The 25,379-nt window shown below is 31.6% G+C and overlaps 2 protein-coding genes across 2 annotated transcripts; one reads left to right on the top strand and one right to left on the bottom strand.

Moving 5' to 3' along the window:
• Nucleotides 1-5,543: 5,543 nt before the first annotated feature.
• On the top strand, nt 5,544-9,817 carry LOC7468901 (TPR repeat-containing thioredoxin TTL1). The gene is made up of 7 exons (XM_024600974.2): nt 5,544-6,854; nt 7,034-7,229; nt 7,369-7,541; nt 8,017-8,350; nt 8,452-8,656; nt 8,769-8,869; nt 9,151-9,817. The coding sequence occupies exons 1-7, from the start codon at nt 5,851-5,853 to the stop codon at nt 9,301-9,303; spliced, it is 2,166 nt and encodes a 721-aa protein (XP_024456742.1). The 5' UTR covers nt 5,544-5,850; the 3' UTR covers nt 9,304-9,817.
• Nucleotides 9,818-17,471: 7,654 nt separating this feature from the next.
• On the bottom strand, nt 17,472-18,978 carry LOC7468902 (uncharacterized). The gene has a single exon (XM_002307350.4). The coding sequence runs from the start codon at nt 18,799-18,801 to the stop codon at nt 17,776-17,778; it is 1,026 nt and encodes a 341-aa protein (XP_002307386.1). The 5' UTR covers nt 18,802-18,978; the 3' UTR covers nt 17,472-17,775.
• Between the last annotated feature and the right edge of the window lie 6,401 nt (nt 18,979-25,379).

Genomic DNA, 25,379 nt, shown 5'->3' on the forward strand with positions numbered 1-25,379 from the left:
ATAAGAGGAATGAAATTGAATAAAGGGAAAAAGTGGTATAGTATAAGATTATTAAGAGGGAAAGGTTGTGGGGAAAAATAGGTAAAACATAAATTAATAGGGCCAAAGTGTAATATTAGGAAGATGGACTATATAAAGACCTAATTTCTTCTCCATGGCCGGCAGCTAGAGCATTTAAAAGAGAAGGGAGAGAAGGGAGACTTATTTGATTTTCTTGTGTTTTTCTTGCTAAAATCATTAAAAAGAAGCTTGATTAGAGTGTATAAGACATAGATAAAGTAATCCAAAAGAGAAAATTAAGTGTTTTTAGTGAGTTTGAAGGAAAATTAGAAAGTTAGGGTTTTAAAAAGAAAAAAAAAAAGAAAGCTTGGATTTTCTTACATCCATCTCTTGAAACCTCATCTAAATAAGGTAAGACATATAACCAAAGAGATTAATTGCAATAATTTTATATTTTTGTTGAAGAATTTCAATTGTTAGGGTTATGTTAGAAATGAAAATTTGAATTATTGATTGTTATGCAAATGTGATTTAAAGATGGTTGTGACCATGAAATAAAAAATGGTAATAACTCCATTTTAAGAATGGAAGAAATAAAAACCCCTCCCTCATTACATGAAGGGTTTTTCCAAAAGGAAAAATGGAGACATTGGAATTTTTTATACAATTGTTTGGAAATTGTATGAAATTAGAGGTTTATTGATGTTAATAGGTGGAATGGATAAGGATTTTACAAAGAAGAATTCTCACTTTCTTTCTTTATAAAGGTTTCTGCTAATAACTCACTAAAGAAAGGAGGGTTTCGATTTGGGTTTTGTTAATATAAAAAGGTGGTTTTAAACGAATCGAGTGGATTGTATAAGGGTTAAGAATATAATATCTATGAAGGATTGAAAAGAGAATTTTATTCTCTTTGATCTATAAATTCGACCAAGCTTATATAAGAGTATTAGAATTAATTAAATCTAGAAATGAGTAGTTTGCATTATATTGTACCAATTTAAAATGGAAAAGAATGTATAAGAAGTGGACATTTATGCATGACGAGAATGTGGAATTTAAAACGTAATTGAAATAAAAAAGTAAAACCTATGTGAAAAATAAGATTTTATCATTAAAGTTTATGAATGGTAAATGACATGCTAATTGTGCTGGTGCACAAAAGGCCATAAGACCTAATCAGCAATAGGGAATCTTTTCGCGCACATAGACATCAAGTAAGTGTTTGAAACCTTGAAGTAACCTAAGAGTTATTTAAAAGAGTATTAGAAGGAATTTCCTTTGATCGTATCTTGGTGTAAAATTGTAAAATTAAAAGGTGGATTAGAAAGATTAATCAATGGTTATTGGGATTAGTGCTCGGGTTAATAGACGAATTGAGAAACTATTCCTTTAGTTAATGTAAATAGTGCCCTGTTGAATGGGCAAATTGAGGATTTAATTTCCTGGTTAAAAGAACTAATGTCCTGGTTAAAGGGCAAATATAAAGAACTAACTCCTTGAGTAATTGGATTAACACCCTGGCTGATGGGTAATTATAGAATTCAGGTGACTTCAACAAAAGTTAAATACCTGGTTTAGACTAGAGACAATTTCGATATTTTATAAGATTTGAAAATATTAAGGATTTATGATGATGTTAGTATATTAAAGATAAGTTATTCCATTAAATGATGATGTGAATATATATGTGCATGAATATGAAATTCTTCAAATTTTTTAGGTGATGTAAAGAGTGTGTGTGTGTGTGTGTTTCAAATGAATATTTTTAGGTACCTCACACCCTCAAGCTGAGAAGTAGTTTCATGGATGATGTATTTTGAAGAACCAATATTTTTGTTATAATATAATTTTGTATCTAAGAATTGTATTGTTTATCTTATTTAAATATGGATAATGTAATTAAGGAAGTTGTCTTCATGAAGTTAGTTTATAGTCTTGTTGTATTCTTATTTAAACGTATTTACTTTTAAAACAAAATGATATATACCTTGAGTTATATTAGTTTTAAATACTTGTTCTATGGAATATCATAATGTTAATTCTATTAAATGAATATTGGAAAAAATAGGAAGTTGATGTTATGGTTAAGTTATGGAAGTCTCATATGATGGGACAAGAATTGTGATTGATGTTTGTAGGTTGTGAAACTATTGAGTCGATAACTTGGTAATGAAAATATAAAAGAAACGCTGCTGAAATTTTGGTTTTGTGTGTGTGTGTGTGTGTGTGTAATTTTTATTTTTTGGTTAGTATATGTATGAAGTCGGAATTCATGTTTTATAAATTGTCATACATGGTCCACATAATTCAAGTAGAAATATAGATGTTTGTCTTCAACCATTGATTGATTGATGTCTCAATGAAACATAATTTTGAAATAAAGGTAGCATTGATGTAGACTATAAATGATTTATCTTCGTATAGGACGGTGTCGAATTAAAACACATATGGAAAATTAATTTGTCCATATTGTATGCATCATAATAAAGCTTTTACCTTATTCAATGGTGGAAAAACTACTTCTTTTTATCATCACTAAAGGTTCTTGTCAAATCATTATCAATTAAGAAATAATAAAAAATACTTCTCGAGAGGTAATATTAAAAGGGATGTTGCACCGCCGATGCTATTGGGTGAAGAATTGTATAATGAAGTTTCAAAGTATAAGGGCATTATGTTTTGTTTTCATTTTAGAAAGCAAAAGTTCCATGGTCTTGATGTGATTCATAATTGGATAAAATAGAGTATTTTTTGGGAAGGCTCTTTATTGGAAGACTAATGTCATTCGTCATAATTTGGATGTCTTGCATATCAAGAATATTGTTTTTGACAATATCTTTAACATGGTAATAGACGTGAAAGGAAAAATAAAGGATAATATAAAACTATAATGGGTCTACCTTTGTATTGTAACTATAAGAATATAGAGTTGATTAATTATAAGTTTTGTTTTGCAAAGCCCAAAACCATATTCATCTTTGATAAGGATGCATAATTTATTGTCTATAAATGGCTTAAGAATCTACAATTTTCTAACAAATATGCATTAAATATAGCTAGATTGGTGAATTTGGGGAATGCAAATTATATGAGATGAAGAATCATGGTTCCATATGTTGTATAAACATTAATTCCTATTACTTATATTTCCAAAAGAGATATTAAATGCAGTAACAAATATTAGTTACTTTTATAGGGATATTTGTTATAATAAATTGCATATTCAACATATGGAGAAACTTGAAATAAATATCAATGATATCATTTATAAACTTGAAATGATCTTCTCTCTCATTCTTCGACATAATAGAGCATCTGCCAAGACATTTAGCATAAAAGGCAAAAGTTGGAGGTCCTATGTAATACAAATGGATGTATCCATTTAAAAAGTTATGGATTACATATGAAGTAATTTTCCATTACTTTTTTGTAACATTTAGTTATTCATCTCTAACTACTTTCATGTAGATAATTATTCAGCCTTAAGAAATAGGTTTAAAAAGCGCATATTAAGGCTTTGATATGCGAGACTTATATTGTTGAAGAAATTTCAATTTTTATCTTATATTATTTTGAGTCTCACTAGAGAATAAGAATCAATCACACTCCTAGAAATGATGATAGTGTAGAATGGCCTTTGAGTGAGAACTTGTCGATATGTTTTCATCTTAGACGACCATTATCAAAGAAACTAGTAAAAAGAAGATATTTGGCAAGCATTGAATTCAGATAGATATATAATTATATGTTATTTAACTAAGATGAATTAAGATTTTTTTTAGTAAGTCAATTTTATAATTATATTATCTTAAATTATCTTACAAATTAAATTCAGTAACTTCCTTGTAGGCAATATTATCAATTATTGTTATCCCAAAATCTAAATGTTAGTGAAACTTAAATTTTCTAATTATAAGATGAACAATTTTTCACATGGTTTAAAACACATGTAAATGTTTAATAGTTTGTAACTCCTAATTTTAGAATTAGATTTTTTTTTCTTTGACCATTAATGGTTATTAACTTTAACCAGATATTCAACATGGGAGCCAATATTGGTAGATTGAAATTTTTATCTTTGGATCCTGAAAGAAAAGTCCAATTTTATAATGGGTATTTTGTTAATGGATATATGTTTCATATTGATAGTATGGTGATGGTATAAAGACCTTTAATAGTAGAATTTATGTAAAGGGTTCAACTTCCAATGAGTTTAAAGTTAATTAATATGACAAGTTAGAAGAGGTGATTGAATTGCAATATCATAAATCGCAAGATATAGTATTTTTATTCATTTATTATTAGCATGATATTGATAAAGAAATTAGAGTAGATATTCACCATGATTTGGTTAAAATTAATAAAAGAGATAGACTTTGTAGCATCAACAATGTTTTTATGTTGTTAAACAACTCTTTCCTTTAGAAAAGATCATAACATATTTGATTGGTTATTTGTTGTCAAAACAAAATCTAGGAGTTGTATCCAAATAGTTGAAGATGGTAATGGGAAAGTAATTGGATGAGATGATGTATTTTACATGGATGAGTTAGTTGATCCATATTGAGTAGCTCTATCTACTAAGTTAGAAAATCTAATTTTCATGTCACTAGGAACACTTACGTTGATGTTGATGAGATAAATATGATATTGTGTACTAGTAGATATATAGAAATGGATGAAGATGATGAGATTGACCTTGATTTCAATGAAGAAGATGACGTTAGACATGATGATAAAAATGAAGAGTAGGATTCTGATTAAAATGTATTAAATATTTATAATTGAAATTGAACATGTAGAAGATATTTGTTGGTGCTTTATAATGCATTATGTTTATATTTATATGATAATTTTATTGTATATTTTTTGGATATGAGCTCATTGTTTCGATCATTGAACATGCGCTTTTCGTTGTGGTTGTGGATTTAATGTGAGCAATTATTAGCTTGAAGATGTTTGTTGTTGCTTTTGTTATTATTGTGTGTATAGAAGATAATTGTTGGTTTAAAGATCATAACAACAAACCAAAAAAAATAATGAAAACATTGACGGAAATATCATTTCAACGATAATTTCAATGGAATCTTTAAATATATTCTCAAACTTTTGACAAAATTTATAAAATGTTTAGGATTCATTGAAGAAAATTTTATATCGGAAATCCCATGTGCTGAAGTTCGTATATTAGCCATGATAAATTCATGATACATGAAGCAACCTTTGCATTCATTGAACATGCATGGGGCCAGCTGGTTGCTTCTTTGCATTTTAGCATTCCAATTTGAAGTTGCAATATTTGAATAGGAATTTGTTTTGTATCAAATGGGATATGGGTCTACCCTATTAAAAAAATTTCCGCAAAGCATTCTTTTAACACTAAAATACAAATCTATATGAAACAAAATATGTTCCCCTGCCTATGCACTTTTTATTTTCTTTTCATTTTTTAAGTTGAAGCCTCAGCTTGGATACTCTAAACATGTAAAGTTGGTTTCTTAGAAGCCACTCTTGGAGTTTAGGACTTAATATATACACATACCTTCTAAGGAGGAGGCCTATTGCCTCGAATCCTTCTTATTCAAGCCATTCATCCTTCTTTTCTCTCTCCCTCTCTCTCTCTCTCTCCCCCTCTCTCTCTGTGACAATTTCTTCCACATCAATTCTTTTAATTGATTCCGGCGAAGGATTTTTAACCTTTCTTTTCATTAAAATTCCAAACCCAGAAACATCATGCTTACACTAACATTCTTATATTAGTTTTTTATTTTTTTTGGTTAAGAAACATTTTAATTCCTCTGTCCATAAAGTATTATCTTAAGAGGCAATATAAACCTGGTGTGAATCATGGCAGAAATCACAACATACTCTATGGAGAACGATTTGGGCTGTGGCCTGATAGGGGGAGCTTTCCTACGCCGGCATTTCTGGCCGACAAAGACCTCAGTGCATTCACTTCCTGCGAGCAGCACCAATATCATAAGCCTGCCCAGTATTGATAGTAATTCAAAGAAGCCTCCTATCCATAATTCAAAGAGGCAACAAAACAAACCCGAGCCTGTCATCCTTTATTCCTCCAATTTGCCCAAGTCTTCACCAAAAGTAGGGAAAAAACGGCATAGTTTGGTTCCTCCAAGGCCTTCGACTTCTCATCAAAAGAAAGAAGGTAGGAGACCCTCAGATGCTGCAAGAAGCTCAACATCATCCTCATCAAGCTCAGGACGGGTTAAAGTACTTCAAACCGACAAGGCTGAGCTAAAATGGGACTCTACCAGTGACTCCATAGAGCTTAGCAGAACTGTCATAGCTAATCATCGAAAGTCCAATGACAACAAAGCTCTTGTTCGAGCCACTTCTGGCAATGTAATGTTGTTAGGCAATTTAGGCAACCTAAGACAGTCTAGAAATGGGGATTTTATAGGGAATAATAGTCCTAAAGCTACCATTAAGACCGTGGGTTACCTTAACAAGAACCTTCAAGAGGTAAATTTCTCTCCTAGACCCAGAAATGGCTATAGTAAACTTGGCAGTAATGGTGTTATGGGCAACATTGTGAGGCAGCCTAGTGATGAGTTGCGGCAGGGACAGGATCTGATAATTAGCATGGATCCTGAGGTTTTAAAGAATAAAGGAAATGAAAGGTACAAGCAGGGAAGATTTGAAGAGGCCTTGGCTTTTTATGATCGTGCAATTGCTCTTGATTCAGCAAAGGCAACATATAGAAGCAATAGGAGTGCTGCTTTGATAGGATTAGGCCGTCTTATAGAAGCTGTTGTTGAGTGCAAAGAAGCTATCAGACTCGATCCTTCTTATCAAAGAGCCCATTACCGTTTGGCAACCATATATTTCAGGTATGCCTTATTTGACTGCCAATAGAGAGTTTTGTGTACTAAACAGAGCTCGTAAATTAAAACTTGTGTGCTTTTGCTGTTTATTCTATAATAATTAACTTTTATTTATGTATTTATGAATGATAAAACTGGAACGTTAGAGAGGTCCTATAATAATTAATGTGAAATTCATCATGCAGACTGGGAGAAACAGAGAAGGCTCTGAGTCACTACAAACAGTCAGGCGCCATTACTGATTCCAAAGACCTTGCTCAAGCTCAGGCTCTTCAAAAGAACCTGAACAGGTGCATCGAAGCTCGAAAACTAGAAGAATGGTCTCGATTGCTGAAAGAGACTGAGCGCACAGTTTCCTCTGGTGCTGATTCAGCTCCACAGGTGAGCAATTTTGAACCTTTTTTTCTCCTCTCTTTTCTTTTAATACAATGGAAGAGGACAATAGTTCCAGTACAATTGTATCTACTACATGTAGCTATTAAACTTATTCTTAAGCAGGTTACTTCTGTTTTACACTTAGGTTTTCGCTATGCAAGCCGAGGCACTACTGAGGCTCCACAGGCACCAAGAAGCCTACACGGCCTACCAAAAGAGACCGAATTTTTCTGTTGAATCCTGTGCCAAGTTATTTGGCCTGACTATCGCATCTTATCTCTTAGTGATTGGGGCAAAGGTTTACATGGCTGCCGGCAGGTTGGTAAAAGTATTTCATTTGGTATGTTAGGCTCTTGTATCCTGAATTACTGATGTCAAATGTGTCTCTACGCAAGCAATAACTTAAGAAACAGGAGAATAACACTTTATTCTCAGAATTTCCACTAAAGAAAGATGTTGAGCAATGAAAATGTTGATCGTTTGAGCCATCTCTTTCTCCTTTCCTAGAATTTCCAGAGGGATGTCATCAAAAGGGGAATGTTGTTCTCGTTTACTTTTTCATTTTTTTTTCTTTTGATAGATGCTCTTTGGACTTTATTTAATTAATTAACATCGAATAGCGAAATTAATTAGCAAATGATGGTATTTTGGTTTCGAAGTCGAGCTAATTTTTGTAATGATACTAAAATGATTGCATTGATGAACTTATTCTGTAATGCTGATGAATTTACAAATACTCAGATATTTATCACAAAATCGAGCAATTTTAATCAAACTTGGTTGTTGTTAATAGGTTTGAAGATGCAATGGCTGCAGCCCAGCAAGCCGCTCGACTCGATCCCGGCAACAGGGAGGCTAGCACAGTATTAAAGAGTGCTAGAGCAGTAGCATCTGCTAGATTGAGTGGCAACTTGTTATTCAAGGCATCAAAATTCACCGAGGCATGTATCGCATATAGTGAAGGCCTCGAACATGACCCTTGCAACTCAATTTTACTATGCAACCGAGCAGCCTGTCGGTCTAAGCTTGGCCAATTTGAAAAGGCTGTAGAAGACTGCACTGCGGCTCTTAGTTTGCAACCCAATTATAGCAAGGCAAGGCTAAGAAGGGCTCATTGCAATGCCGAGGTAAATTTGAGCACCACTAACGACTAAAGTGTTTCAAGATGGGCCATTTCTCTAATTTCTGACCGATAAGTAATTAGTTTATTTATTTATTGCTTGATTAGCTGGGAAGATGGGAGGCTTCAATTCAAGATTTTGAGATGTTGATAAGAGAAAGTCCAGCAGATGAGGAAGTGGGCCGGGCCTTGTTTGAAGCACAGGTTCAACTTAAAAAGCAACGTGGCGAAGACACCCAGGACCTCAAATTTGGTTCTAATTTGGTGTTTGTTTCCAGCAATGAGCGTTTTAGACACTTTGTAACTTCACCTGGTAAGTCCAAAACTAAAGCTTTTGCTGCTATGGATCTTGAGTGTGTGTTTGTGCGTATAGGGCATGTTTTTTATTTGACGAGGACAACAAACCTTTGTGCATGAATTGGCAGGGATGTCTGTGGTGCTCTTTTGTAGCAAATATAATGGTCAAACAGTGTTGCAGCTGATGGAGCAAGTCTCCAAGAAATTCCCATCCGTCAACTTTCTCAAGGTTTGTTATCTGCAAGCATTACATTGCATTGCATTGCTAATTAAATAAACCCAATTAAAGAAGAAACCCAGTAAGATTATCCAATAATAACAAGTTTTAATGACTATGTGAACTGCCCTGACAATTTTTGGCAGTCTAATTATGAACACACCGACCATAATTAAGCAGTACTATATTTTCAAAGGAAATTATATGTCAGAGTTGAATCCCCAGCTCGAAGCAAAAGGTCAAAGTGGACAGTAAGTCATAATAATTGATCGTTGTTGCATTGATGGTTTCAGGTGGAGGTTGAAGACCATCCCTACCTGGCAAAGTCAGAGAGGGTGACATTTTTGCCATCGTTCAAGATATACAAGAACGGATCGAGGGTTAAAGAAATTCCCGGCAACAACCACGATTTATTAGAAAAATCAGTCAAGTTATACAGCCGTTGAAGACAATTTGACACGAGTGTAGACATGGAGACAGGGAAGAAAACTCATTCAGAGAAAAATAATGCGGGCTGGTTGCGTTTGGTCTACAACTTTGCCAGCAAGGAACATAAAAAAGAATAGATCAGATGAGGAATCACTGTTGCAGCACCACAGATTAAACTAATGTGGTGGAATTGCTTGATGATAATTAAATTCTTTGACAACTTTAAATAGATTAAACTAAGATCAAAGGACGATTTGTGCACTCCTTTATTCTCCCCACCCCAGGTTTTTTATTTTTGTTTTTTGTTGCCGGATCAGCAAACTATCCAGAATGCTGATGATTTGTTGAAAAAGAAAGGTGAAGAATTTTTGCAGCGGATTGGTTAAGGAGAGCCGATGATTTTACCAACAAGAGTGTTTTAAAAGATTGTTCACTAAAAAAAAAAAAAGATTTTTTATAAATATTGTGCTTGGTGATTATTAATGGAAAGAATATGATTTCTGTTGATTATTACAGAGATTTCCCTATGATTGATATTATGGTGTACTTGGTATCCACTGTTTCATTGCTATTGTGATTGGTGATCAGACAAGGAAAAATATATATCTTACTTCATCAACAGCTTGTCAAAACTCAAAACTAGAACTCTGAGTAGTAATTATTATATAATTGATTATATATCTTTATATTTTTAATTATATTTATTATATATCTTTTTATCAAGTTTTTTTAATCAAATTGATAGAATTGTATTATACATTCTAAAATTACCAGTGAGTTATATAAGGATATAGTAGAAAGACTACTCAAAATGAATTAAAAAATTAAAAAATTTCCAAGATTAAAATTAACAAAGATATTATTTTTTAAATTAAAATTATATTCTTGTATAGTTTATGGACATTTTAAAAATAAAAAACATAATTCCATCTATTTGAATCAAAGAAAATGTATTGAAGAATTGTATATTATACACAATGATATAATAGACACAATTATAAACATAAAGATATATTGAAAACTTTTATTCAATTATGTAAGAATTAATCAACATATTTACCCTTATAATTACACCATAAACTAAATGAAAAATGCTATTTTTTTTTTATTGTTACTCATGACTTAGACATCCACTATGGATTGACAAAGTGCAGTTAGCTTTTTTTATATTTTAATAGTTATTCATTTTATTTACTGAATTTTTTTTATTTTATCATTTCATATTGTGATTGTGTTCGCGTGGTTTAAGGAATGATAATTATTTTTTGTTCATGATTCATTGTATTTGCGGTGTTGAAAAAAATCCTAGGTTTTAATTGATGCTTGATTTTATATAATAGGATTTCATTTTACCTATTTAAAAATATTGAAACAAACAAAAAAAATATTATATTTTTGTCCTAACTTTTTAATTAGTCATGATACATGAAAAAGTATACTTTGGTTCCTAAAGTTTTTTAATCTTTTTCTTATTTTTGGTTCCTATATTTTAAGAGCCCGTTTGGCAACGAGGTAGAGGTTGCGTTTCTTCAAAAACGCACTGGCTCAGTGTTTGGTTAAGGAAAAAAAGTTGTTCACTGTGTATGGGTCCCACAATGAATTGCGTGCGAAACGCAGGCAATTTGAAAGCAGAAAAATGCTGCTTTTTTGCGCGGCTCTTTGAGAACAACCATGCTACACTGTTCAAATAGTGTAGCATGATACACTGTTCATTGAACAGTGTATCATGCCTCCACTGTTCACTGAACAGTGGAGCATGTGAACAGTGCGAATTGCACTGTTCACGTGAAATTCCTCTTTTTTTTTTTTTTTTTTTTCAGTGTGTTAATTTTTTTAACATTTGTTTTTTAAAAAAAACACTAGTATAAAATGAATTGATTAAATTCACTCGCATTGTAATATCAATTTTATACCTGATAATATTTATCTACGCTAAAAAAATTATGAAAACTGTAATTCTTATCGGATGAATTTTGTACGTAATGGAATTATAAATAGTTTAATGAAATAATAAAAAGTATTTTTTATAAAGTATTTTTTATTTCATGATGTAATAGGAGTAATTAATTCTACAATATTTAAATTTAAAACCATCAATATTAATATATATTTTTTTAAATTATTTTATAACCTCAATTTCAAAAGCATTTTTAACCAAACACATTAAACTACTTTTTCTTCAACCTCAATTTCAACCATGGTTTTAACCAAACACCTATTTTTTTCAAACCAACCTCAACTAAAAGTACTTTTTATAAAACAACTTTTTTCAAACCACAACCACAACAGCTACCGCAATACCAAACACACTCTAAAGATTTCATGTTTCAATCCTAAACTTCATTTATTTTACATTTCGAATTTTGAAATTTAAGAGGAAAGAATAATTCACCAAAAAATAGAATATGAGAGACAAAAAAAGTATATTTTTTTCCTAACTTTTTAATTAGTCATGATGCATGAAAAAGTGTACTTTGGTTCCTAAAGTTTTTTAATCTTTTTTATTATTTTTGGTCCCTATATTTTGAGGGTTTCATGTTTCAATTCTAAACTTCATTTATTTTACCTTCCAAATCTTGAAATTTAAAAGGAAAGAATAATTCACCAAAAAATAGAATATGAGAGAGAAAGTGCTTAATTGATCATATTCTAGTGATACAAAAGCCTATTTTGATATCAATGAATTTCTTTTGACGAGAGAAATGTCATTAGATTGTTTTTGAGATTTCATTTCGTTGGAAAAAAAAGAGAAGAAAAATGGGGTTTTCAAAAATAAAATAAAAGAGAGAACGATATGTTGTTTATCCTTAAATATTAAAAAAATAAATAAATAAGGTCAAGCATAAGTATATGGGTCTAGCCTTGCAAACTCAGACATGCTAAGCCTTTTCTTTTGTTAGGCCAAACAAGTGGGCTCAATCTTTTAGGCCAAGGCCTCTTGCCTTTTCCTACTGTATCTTTTACAAAAAAATTTAGATTTTGGTTTAAATACACTGTAATAAATTTTAAATTATTATTTAATTTTATCATAATTCTTAAGTAATATTATATGTTTTTTTAGAATGTTAACAATTTCTATTTTAATTATTATATACATAATATGCAAAAAATAAAAAAATATACTCATGATTATTTTATTATGCATACTTAACATAATAGATTTTTGACTTCATTTTATTACTTTAATTATTTTTTTACCTGAAATCACATAAAATATGATACATTATTCTAATATTCTTTATTAAAAATTTATTTTTAAGATCATGATAAGTTTTTATTTGAAAAATTGTTCTTCCTATTAAAAAACATCATTTTGTTAAAACAATAAAGTGAAGCTATAATAAGAAAATAGAGTTTAAATTGAAGAGATGTAGTTTGTTTGATTATTTTAAATGATTGAAAATCTTAAGAAACTTTTATATTAATTCTTACTATCTTTTATTCAAGAAAAACATGCTATTAATAAACAATCATGTCATTTTTTTTTAAAGATGATTGGTTTTTTTTATGATGATATTATTGATTGCTTCATGAATAATTATGAATTAACTTGATATGCAAAATTTTAAAAATAATTTTCTCATTGATGTTGAATAAGAATGAAAAAATCTATTTTCTTATTTTTTTTTATTTTAAACTTATATATTATTTTCTCAAATTTATTGTTCTTATACTTTTTCATATTGGTGTCTAAAAAAGATCAATTCATGGTCTTTAGTTTTTTTTTAATTGAAAAATTGCTTTCATGATCATAATAGGTTTTGCTTAAAAACAATGCTTCTGTAAATAAAAAAATTTTTTTTGTCAAAATAAAAATGAAATGCTTGAATAAGAAAAATAGATTTTTATATTTTATTAATTAAATTATGTTGCTTATAAAATATTTTTTTTAATATTAAAACAAGAATACTACATGAATTAGAAAAGGTATTTTTAACATAAAAAATATTCTTCACCTCATTAATTTCATTCATTGTCTTTTCATGTGAACACTTATTTTCATTATATGCATAATTAAATAAACAATATATTTTTAAAAAATAAAGTTATTAAACTTGATTGAGTCCATGATTTAGTTCATGAGATCAACATGTTAACTCGAGTCAATTCAAAATGATATTGCTTTAATATTTGTTTTTTTTTTTAAAAAAGAAAGTTAAGATGATGTCCTCTTGAAAAACATTTTTTTAAGTCAATCCGGGTTTTGAATGAGTCAATTGGGTGGCGTGTGATCCTGCCGGTTCTATCGAATTAATTCTATATAATTTAATTGAAAATTCAATCTAGATCAAAATAAGTTGTAGATTAATTCATAAAGCAATACTTAAGCAACCATAGTAGTTATTATACCGAAGCAAAATGTTACCGTACACAAAGCTCTTCACTGACCATTAATGAGGAAGTGTGCTCCAAAACAACATCGTGTGTTGTCCGAATGTGAATCAAACCATAGGATGATTTGTAATTTCATGAGGATTATTGTAAAATGTGGTTGGTCTTTTATCTGTTTGAAGAAATGTAGATTGCCTTCAAAACGTCCTTGTTTTAATGGGCTCTAATCCATAAGGACGGGCCTCTCTGGGTGCTGAGTTACAATCGATCATTGGCAACCGAAGCCCACTCGTGCTTATTCATCACCAGTAACTCATAATAATCCTGTAAGGCCACCAAATTCTTACACAATTTATGGTGATGATTTTTTTTTTTTTTTTTAACTTGGGATGGCCGGGTCAGCTTACGCGCACTACAACTAATCCCCGGATTCACTGAACATCCTGCAAGCCCAGTAGGCAGGTAAGACACCGTGGAGGTGACAGTCGTGCACGCTGAGGCTCGAACCTTGCCTCTGCCGCTGGGCCAGAAGCCTCGGTGCACTATGGTGATGGTTTTGATAAGATAAAGGGATGGTTTGAAATTATGTTTGGTTTAAAGTGGTTTTTATTTAAAAATATATTAAAATAATATATTTTTTAATTTTTTAAAATTATTTTTTATATTAATGTATCAAAACGGTCTGAAAATATAAAATAATTAATTTTAAATAAAAAAATTAAATTTTTAAAAATCTCCATTTTAACAAAGATCGAATACTTATCATGAATTTTATATGAATAGATTTGTCCCAAATACAATCACGCTTGCTACTGTAAAATGAATTTTTAATAGAAAATGTCATCGCAAGCATATATTAGAATGTCATTTCTAACAATTGTCGAGTGACATTTATTTAACTTTAAAGGTATATGTATCAATTTTACTAGCAATAATGGTGCACGAATTTTCTTTAGAGTATTTATTATATTAGGGTTGCATAGTTAATCTTGGAATATAATATGTGACTTTTTAAAATATGTCCTTTATATATAGGCTATATTGTCTTTCATGTGGACCAAGATTACCTACCATTTTCTACAAGTATCTAGACTTTTAACTATTATTCAAGAATTGCTGCTAATAAGCGACAACTTTGCTGTTTTAATAATTTCACAAAGAGTTTGTTATCTTTTTTCTAGCTGTCTAGCTCATACAGTTAATCTTTAATTGTCTTAGCTATTTTTTGCTTTTTCTTTCTATATATTATCTCGGGAAAAAACTTGTTGGTAATATTTGTTTGTGAGTATATTTAAGTTATGATCTAGTGAATCTTTTTCTTTTCTCTCTTTTATCTTTTTTTTTTCTTTATTTTCTCTGTAAAAAACAACAAATTCTCTTTCTTTATTTTATCACAAATTAACCTCACATCATCACAAATTCAGCCACCATACTACTCAATTTGTCTGGATCATTATTTTGATTCAATATTTTTTTAAGATCCCCAATATGTACGACACCCATTTTTTTAGCCAAATAAAAATTACCCCTGAGTTGATATTATAATTACAAAAGCCCATTATGAAAAGATTAAAAGCTCCTTGACCTTATATTTATTTTTTTTTATTTTAAAGGCATTTTGATTGTTTCATTGTGCATTTTAATTATTTATTATTTTTTATATTTGATCAAATACTAAATTACCCCTTAGCTAACATTATAATAGTGAAAAAATCATTGTAAAAATACAAAAATACCTCTTAATGTCAGGCTTAAATTTTTTGCTTCTAATGATATTTTGATCGTTTCACTGTGCAATTAAGATGAAAAATAATATATTTATCCTTGATTAATTTGAAAATGATAAATGGACTATATAAAAAGACTTTAATGCCCTTGAAAGTCAGTGTTAAGTTTTTTTAGTAGAGGGATAATACAATGATTACATTGTTATGGTGAATAGTAACAATTAGTCTAAGGCCCCCGTTTGTTTGCTGGAAAATAGTTTCCTTTTGAAAATTGAATTTCAGAAAAATAAATTACGGGAAAGTGAATTATTTTTCGATGTTTGGTAGTGTAATGAAAAATAAGTTGGAAAACACTTTCCAGTGTTTGGTTATGTTATGGAAAATGAGCTGTAAAATAACTTATTAATGTTTTATTTTTTCAAGTTTATTAAAATAATGAGGAATAAATCTTACAAATTAAAAAGTTGAATGAGAATGAAATTGAAAAAAACTATAATTTCATAAATTATCTCAAATAAAATAAATAATAATCAAAATAATAGAGATCAAATCTAAAAAATAAAAAAAATTAAAAGATGAAGAAATTAAAATAATAATAATAAACATTTTATAAATTATTTCAAATAAAATAAGTAACAATCAAAAGAATGAGGACCAAATTTAATAGATAAAAAATTTTAATTAAAAAATAATAAGGGAAAAGCAAATAACAATTAAAAAAATGAGGACCAAAGTTAATATAAAAATTAAATTCTAAGGGATGAAATTGAAAAATAAATATTCAAAACAAAATAAATATAGCAATCAAAAGTTTGAGGACCAAATTTGATATAATCAGCAAATAATATGACATTTCTAAATTTTTCACAACTTCCGGAAAGTGTTTTCCACCCAAAATAAAAGGAAAACACTTTCCTGAAAACCAAGCTAAATTTTTCATTGACCGGAAAGTGTTTTCCGTTGACCAACTTTTTTAATGACAAACAAACATAGAAAAGTTTGGAAAATGGTTTTCTAAAAACCATTTTCCGAGAAACAAACATACCCTAAGTATTTTTCCAAATAAAATTAGGTTTTGTTAATGATAATTAATATTGTGGATAAATTCCTACAAAATATTCTCAGTACTGTGAAGGGACTTGCATCATAAATTTTGTCACATGTGTATAAGGGCATTATAATTAGTCATTTTTTATACTAGGCTGTTTCAGAATGGCTTGAGACATAATTATTAGGACAGCAAGCATTCTCCCTTATGACCGTTTCTTTCTCTACAGTGAGGATAGATTCACAACTGAAAAGACATCAACTGCAGTCACCATATCGGTATAATTATAGAATCTCGACAACCTAAGTAGGATGACAGATATTAGATCTCAGATTCTCAGTTTTGCATAATCCTGGCGGCCAGGTAAAGAGCATGTGAATTTACAGTGTGCATTTATCTTGTTGGGCACACACAGAATAACAAGCTGTTGCTTTTCTGACAAATTATTGCTTCAGAAAGCTTTTCTATGACCAGTTGCTTCTAAATTTCTAAACTGCCTCCTGTTACTTCTTGGGGGTATATCAGTAGCCAAAAAATGGAATTGAATTTAGCTTGGTCTCGAGTTCAGTCCCATGTTTATGGATTCATGGTTAAATTTGAAAATCTACATTTTAATGACAGAATACTTTTTTTTTCCTTTTTTTTGACATGGAATGAACTCTCTGATTGCTATCCATGAGTTAGCAGCAGGAGTAAATTTGACAAGGGCGAACCAAGCACTCCATCAGTTCCCCTGTCTAACTTTTGAACTTCCGGTGGAATTTTACTGAAATTCTTTTGTATTTCGATGAAAATTTTGCTCAAGATTCTTATTCTCCTCCAAGCCAAACCGTAAGCTCATTTTTTGAAAAATGAATCTGCAAACGAACTTGTGAGAGACAGGGAACCTGGATCAAATTGCATGTGACACTTCAATTGTCTCTAGTCTACGCAGCACACGAGCAAGCACTATGTAATAACGTAAATGATATGAAGTTGGTAGATTCAACTATCGTCATCCTCCATACAGCTCAAGAAAGCACTGGTAATAGAAGCTCAAAAAATAAAATAGAAAAAGAAACTGAGAAAATACTAGTAATAGACAATAAAAGCTTTACACTGATCAGATTCTGAATTGAGTAGGGTAGGCAAAATTACAGTACAAGATATACATGGCAGCCAAATTCTTAATTTCCAGGGAAAGGATAGAAAAGCTGTACAAATGTATCAATACTTCAAATCTTATCAATAATAGAACTAGTAATGGTGATCGGGATTTGATTTCCAAATCCCACACAACAATTCTGAAAGGAAAAAGAAATTAATTATTGAACAGAGAGAAAGTAATTACTCGGCAGGGACTTTGTAAAATGGAAAATGTAGCAGGATCACCAGGTTCATGATCATCTCTTCCAACTTCTACTTCTTGATAATGGATCTCTCATTCCACCAACAACCCATGTTTCCTTTGCTATATCAGTTGAAAGTTTATTGAAATCAGTATCATAACTCATCACTACCAAGTTCTCTTTTTTACTATTTCTTTTCTCTTCCTCCATTAAAGCCTTTAAATTCTTTCCTTTCTTCTCTTCTTCCTTCCTGTCTTCTTCTTCTTCTTCTTCTTTTTCGTCTTCTTCTTCTTCCTGCCAACTCTTTGCCGGAGCAGACCTACACCTCATAAGCAGGAGAGCATTAGGTGGTGGAACAGAGGGTGCAGCTACAGACTCATCATTGCAAGACCTCTGTTTCTGTTTAATTTCTTCTTTGAAGAGACCAGTAGTGCTATTCTGATTCTCTTGCAGCATCATGAACCATTTAGAAAATATGGTTCTTGAATCCTCATTGTCATTTCTTCCCTCGACACCAACATGGTTTTCTTGATATCCCTCGTACTCTTCATCAACTTCGTCATCATCACTGGTGATATCTGAATGAGCTGGAAATGAACCAAAGCATCGAAAATCGAATCTTATGTTTCTTAAACATGTCAAGAAATGCATTATATCTTTCTTGAATCCAAGTGAGTCAATCCAAGTTGATTTTTTGGTATGTTTCCTGCTGTTGTGAATTTTTTCAATCTCTTCCATGACTGATTGCCAGTTCTTGCAGGAACTTTCCTTGTGCCTGACTTTGATCTGCCCAGCACACGTTACTTTTGGTGATGTTGGTTCTGATACCTCTGACCCCATTTGCTTGGCTTTGGCCCATAAGAGAGGACTTGCTCGGATGCCAACACCCCTGGTGCTGGATTTCTTCAAGTGGTGGTGGCGTTGCTGTTGGTGGTGATGTCGGTTCTGGCGGGGTTTGCTGGTTTCCGAGGGCCTTGCAGGACTGCAAATGGGTTTGGGCATTAGCGTTAGATGGGCTCTAGAAGGAAAACACACTAACAGATCTGCTGATGGAGCTCTTCTGATTTCTCTTCCTTTCATTATGTTTTTTTTTCCCTGTGGTTAACTTGAACCAATAACTCAGTTTCTCCTTCCTTGTTTAGTTCTTTTCTGTAGATCTTGAGGTTGATGAACTATATATGTTTTTTTTTTTTGGTATGGGCTCTATGCATGGAAGGTTTTAAGAGAAAGGAGGGAAGAGAATTGACAGCTTTCATGTGCTATTATTATTGCCTTTTTTTTTTATTAGTATCTTTCTTTACCATCAGTTTGTTCATTTTTCTAACACTCCTTTTTGCTGCCCTTTGAAATGGGGCCACAAGTGAGTTTCTTTCTTAGCCTTTACTTTTCTAATGCTTGCCAAACTTATTTAAAAACTTGCTAAAGGAAGATGACTAGTAAAGTTGAAACCCACGAGCCCTGTTTCATGAACCAATCATACCCACAACTTGCGACTTCGTGTGCCCTTGCCAGATATTACGCAGTACTATTTTGGCTAGCGCCCGCACACACTCCAAAGCCACCCCTTCATGTAGAGAGAGCAGTTAGCTTCGTTATGCTCATGAATTAGTATATTACTACCATATGATACGAGGCTTTCAGCTTAATAAAACTTGTACTAAATGAATGCCAGAGCAGAAAAAAGAAGGTTATTTTAGAGGGAGGCAGGGAATGTTGAATTTTTACAAGGACAAGAATAAAAATGAAAAGCGCTAGCGCACCGAAAGTTTCATTAACTGTGAAAAAGGGGATTGATTAGTAAAGTGAGTGTGCCATAATGAAGGATGCAACGCACTTGAGAGCATGGGGGGAGATGGGCCTCCTCCAACCACTAAACCTTGCGTTACGATTAACCTTTTGTTTGCTTTTCCTTGGGACCTTCCACGAAGGAGGTCCTATATCTTTTTGCTTCTCTCTACGATTTATAGTTATCAATCATGTACGAGAGACTAGAGCTCGAGATTGCTAAAGTGGGGACCGATGTTGCCATCCAAACCATGTCGCTTCTTATCCATGTATGCTGTTTGGAGAGTAAGAGATTGTTGGTAGTGTGGTGATAAGGTTTTTTAAAGTTTTTTTTTTGTTTGATAATATATTAAAATAATTTTATTTTAAATTTTAAAATTTATTTTTTATATTAACATATCAAAACGATATAAAAATACAAAAAAATAATTTGAAGAAAAGAAAAAAAGAAAAAAATTTTAATTTTTTTAAAAGTACTTTTAAAACACAAAAACAAACAGGTAATATGCTTAATTTGCAACGCCTTCTTAGTTGGAAATATTTTTCTTCATAAATTTGGCTTCTTTCTTTTTGAAGGAAATGGTGGTTAAGTTGAGAATGAATGCAGAAATGTTGATTTGTTTCATCTGAGTTTGTTTAGCAAAGTTTAAATCAAGCTGATGTACTCATTGGTTTCAATTTAATGTTGCTTATCTAAGGTAAGCATCGTTTGTAACACCGTGAAAATATTATTTTTCTTAGTTCAAGAAAATACTTTCTTTTATGATGATTTTATTTTATTTTTTTATTTAGTTTAGAAAATCAAGATTGATAATTTTATTTTTATATTTATTTTTGGGTTTCTTAATTTGTTTAGGATGGTTTATGAGCTTATTTAAAGAGTTGTGAGCCTTTTAAAAAGGCAAACCATAATAGAGTTTTTTCTTTAGCAATGAAACTACGAATTAGGGTTTTAGTGTTCTATCTTATTTTAGTCATTATGTTTCTCTTGCTATTGTCCTATTGTTTGTGTTTCTGTTTTCATTAATTGGTATTAGAGCTTACCAAGCTGTTGGTAAAAAGGCCTGAATGGAAGGAAAAAAAAGGTTGAACAAGGGTCTCTAGCCAATACATAAAATCCATTTTAGAGGCAGATGCGAAGGAGGCAACCTCTTAATAGGGAAGAACATTATGAAGATTTTGGTTTTCAAATTAAACTTCATGAATTTACAAGAACTTTACAAGCAGATGAGTTCATCAATTAGTTGAATGAAGCTGAACGAATTTTTAGTATAAAAAAGTTTTAGAACATATAAGGGTGAAATTAATTGCGATTAGATTGAAGAGTCAGGCGTCTGCCTAGTGGGAGGAGTTAAAGAGGTCACGAGAGAGGCAACGAAAGTCAAGAATCCATAACTAGAAAAAGATTAAGAAGAAAATGAAAGAGTATTTCCTTCCTTTTAGATATGCTGAAACCCTATACCAACAGTTCCACACGTTGAGATTAAAAGGTAAATCTGTTAATGATTACACTAATGATCTCTATCAATTAGTGGCTAAGAATGACTTGGCATACATGAAAAAGCAACTGGTGGTGAGATACTTGAGTGGTTTAAGGTGGTCTATCTAGGACGTGTTGCGCTTATCATTTTTTTAGACAATTTTGGAGGCATATAAAAGGGTTTTGATAGTTGAGAAACAATAGGCTACTAGGACAATTAGCAAGAGTTTTTGTACAAATCAATACAAACAAAGGACAACAAAAAAATAATCAAAAGCCAACCACCTCCAAGCTGGACCTACTCGGCAAAAACAGTAGACAACAAGTTAGAGTACATGTTAGAGTTTTGGTTCAACTTTTCAAATTCATTGTTATAGATGTGATGAATTAAGACATCAGGCTAATGAGTGCAACAAACCAGAAAAGTCATCTAAATAAGAATTTATTAATAGATGAGCCTGCGGATGATGTGACTGATCTTGTTTATGATGACTCAGATAGTAGTGGAGAGATTCTATGTGAAAATAATGGTGTTAACCTAGTCATCTGAAGTACTCTGTTGACTCCCAATGGTGATTCAAAAGAAGATTAGTGGCACACTAACATTTTCCACTAGATATGCATCATAAAAGATAAGGTCTGCAACTTAATAATAGACAGTGGTTACTGCGGAAATATGATGTCCGTAGAGGCAGTAAAGAAGCGCCAACTGAAAACCAAGAGCCACTTTAAGCCATTCAAGCTGACTAGGCTAAATATAAACATCGAGGTGTTTTGATAAGTAAGAGATATTTTGATAATGTTTGTTGTGATGATGTGTTTATGAATGCGTGTCATTTATTATTAGGCAAACCATGAAAATATGATAGGAATGTCATATATGATGCATAATAATACAATGTAATATACAGTGAGAGGAGTTTGTTGTTGAAAGCAATGGTAAAATTATATTGTTTTTATATTGAATTATGTAGAAGAAAAAGAAAAAAAAAAGAAAGAGAATGTGAAGAGTTCAAATAACGGGAGTATGTGTACAATGTGATGACTTTATCAAGGTTAAGGGTGTTTTGGGAATTGATTCTTGGCCTACCTTATCCGAGTCGGTGTGAAATAAGTTAAGGGAGCGCAAGGGCAACAACACTGTTTAAAGTGGTTGACAACAACGAGAACATGACGATCGGAACTCGAGGACGAGTTTTCTTACCTGGAAAGACTAATACAAGAGGATTTTTAGAAAAAATATATATTTTTCTTAGTTATTATTATTATTTTGTATTTAGTTTAGGAAAATATTTTCGCTTATGATATTTTTTTTCTACTTAGTTTAGAAAATCATGTATCAACATTGTTAATTTTATTTTCCTAATTTGTTTAGAACTTTAATTACTTTTCCTTTATTTTCGAGTTTTCTAATTTGTTTAGGATGATTTACGGGCTTATTTAAAGACTTGTAAATTTTTTAAAGAGATAGACCATAATAGAGTTTTCTCTTTAACAATAAAACTATAAATTAAAGTTTTTATATTCTATCTCTATTATCCTATTGCTTGTGCTTCGGTCATGTGTCTCATCTTGCCATCTATAAAGCTCAAACCTGTTTTTATCCTTTTAGTGTATTGAAGATTGCTAGACCATATGGTATTGCTATTGCTGTATGAATAAAAACCATTTTCTTTGCCAAACAATTACACAGTTCCCTTATTCATACATCTTCACCCTTCAAACATCAAGGGTTACTCAAGCACACAGGCTGTAATCCAGGTGCAATGAGCAAAGACCCTTTTCGAGCATCAAGAGAAAAGAGAGGGACAGGGCTAGCTGGGGGGTCATGCTAATTAGTTTATTACTCTCTACTTTGTTGTAGAACCACACGACTTTAAGAAAGGCTCAAGAAGCACGAGGGCCAAGCAAGCTAAGCCTACTGTCGAGCATAATAAAGTAGTATCTCATGATATGGCATGTCCTTTTATCTATTCATCATGGAGACATGGAAGGATTTGAAGCTTAGTTTTAAGAACTGATATTGTTCCCTGTACTTCCTATCATGACTTGCAGCATCTCTATCGATCTTCTTAGCTTGTGGGTCTTAGCTTTTTCATAATTCAAGTAATTTCGGCACCGGCTTGTCAAAGAATTTGGTTAAGGTATGACTCATCTCTTCAAGAGGAGACAAGTGATGGCATTGAGAATTTGAACAGAAGAATGTTGCTTTAAAATCCCTTGAAATTGATTAGGATAATTCCACACTCAAATGCATTTATTCTATTGAATATTTATTATTTGGATATATATCTACTAGTTCATGTGGATTAGACTATATACACAATTACACCATAATTGTCAATAGTAATACACTTCATTAACCAATCAAATATACTTTTGGTCCATATGAATCCAGCCCCCTGCTAACCGAGTAGCTTTTTTTTTTTTTTTTTAGTTTAACGTGGGTGTCCGGACAGTTTGCGCGCACCTCGACTAATCCCACGGGCCCTGAAGTTAACGACCATGTAAGCCTCCAGTGGCCATCATATGAGCAACCACAGGGCTCGAACCTGAGACCACAGAGGGAGCAAACCTCTTGATCTCAAGTTCTTACCACTGGGCCACCACCTTAATGGTTAAACCGAGTAGCTTTTTAAATATTATGCATATACTCGCATAAATTGCTAATATGGCATCTTAGTATTGATCGATCTTGTGTAAATTTAATAGAAGGTTATAGGAAGAAAACTAGTAGAAAAGCTTGTGCAGGAGGAGTTCATTAGTGAATCATTAATAATAATAATAATCATCTTTGTGAGATGAAATCCCATTTTACTATATAATGTTTCTTGTGAGCTAATAATCTATGTTCCCTGTTATATCAATGACGGAAAGGATGGAAATTGGGATGGCCTAAGGCCCTTATATATATATATATATATATATATATATATATATATATATATATATCCACGTGATGAATGAAATGAGAAGCAAAATCCAACAAATCATCCACTCAAAAAACCCAATGAATCATTCTTTTCTCCCTCTGTTTAACGTGATATTTCTTGTTGACATTTTACTAGCCTCCTTCCGCGGACATGAGAATTGGTTTGGACACCATAGTTATTACACCTCAGGAGGGGATCGTAAGATCGGGTTACAGATGTAGTAGTTGAGACAAGTCAATTATTTTTTTAAAAAATCAAAATTATATGGTTTTGATTTTTTTTTTAAATCAACTCTTTGACTAGGTTTTGACCTAATTAACCAAGTAAAATTTAAGTTGATTTTTTTTATACTGGGTTCAAGCTAGGAGCAGGTTAGTTGGGTTCGAGCTAGGAGTAGGTTTAATAATAATGCTGGACACATAACCTTGAGGGGTGTAGCTCAACTGGTCAGGCTCTAGGTTTACTCCCTAGAAGTCACTGGTTCGAGTCTCACAAACCTCAGGGCCACTGGAGACTTACCCTGGTCGTTAACTTCAGGGCCCGTGGAAATAGTCGAGGTACACGCAAGCTGGCCCGGACACCCACATTAATTAAAAAAATAATGTTTGACACACAAGTATAGATCGAATGGCTTGAAACTAGCCACTTTTCTAGACTAAAGGGTTTTATTTCTTTGTGATTTCTATGTTGGGCCAGCCTTCATTAAAAAATATAGCGATCAACAAATGATTATGACCTTAGATTTATTGCATTGTCGATTGGAACAGTGTAATAATTATTCTATCATTCTAAAACAAAATCAATTACCTTGTTATTAGGGATAATATTTTTTTTTCACATGGTCCATTGGTTATTATTAAATTGATTTGGACAAATCGATGCTTTTTTATTTTTTTTATTTTTTTAAACATGGTAAAATGACTGAATTACCCTTAAGTAGAGTAAGGGGTTTTTTTTTTATATTTTCAACTTGGTTTTTTTGTTATAATTAAGTACAGTAAGAAACAAGTTGGTATTTTAATAAATATTAAATATTTTTTTTTAAAAAAAAAGAGGTTAGTGCTTATAACACATAAGTCAGCGTGTAGTAGTCACCAGCGCCATTTGGGCGATGTGTGTGACGTTCGATTCATCTCGGTGGCGCCTCCATTACTAGGTAGCTTGTGTGGCCAACAAACCTCCAAATTGGTGCCAACGGTATTTTCATTTTGTTTTCATTCTTTTCTCTCTTCTCTTTGATTTTAACACCTCACCCTCTAATTTTTTGTAGTAGCTCTTCAATTATTATTTTTTTAGATTTGATCTTTATTTTTGTATTATTTATTTTATTTGAGATGCTTTATAAATTTTAATTTTTTTTTAAATTTCATCCTCCTTTAATTTTTTATTTGTCAAATTTGGTCTCTCTTCTTTTGGTATGTATTTCTTTTATTTGAGATAATATTTAAAATTGATTTTTT

Source organism: Populus trichocarpa, chromosome 5, assembly GCF_000002775.5.
Source record: "Populus trichocarpa isolate Nisqually-1 chromosome 5, P.trichocarpa_v4.1, whole genome shotgun sequence".
Classification (NCBI taxonomy): Eukaryota; Viridiplantae; Streptophyta; class Magnoliopsida; order Malpighiales; family Salicaceae; genus Populus; species Populus trichocarpa.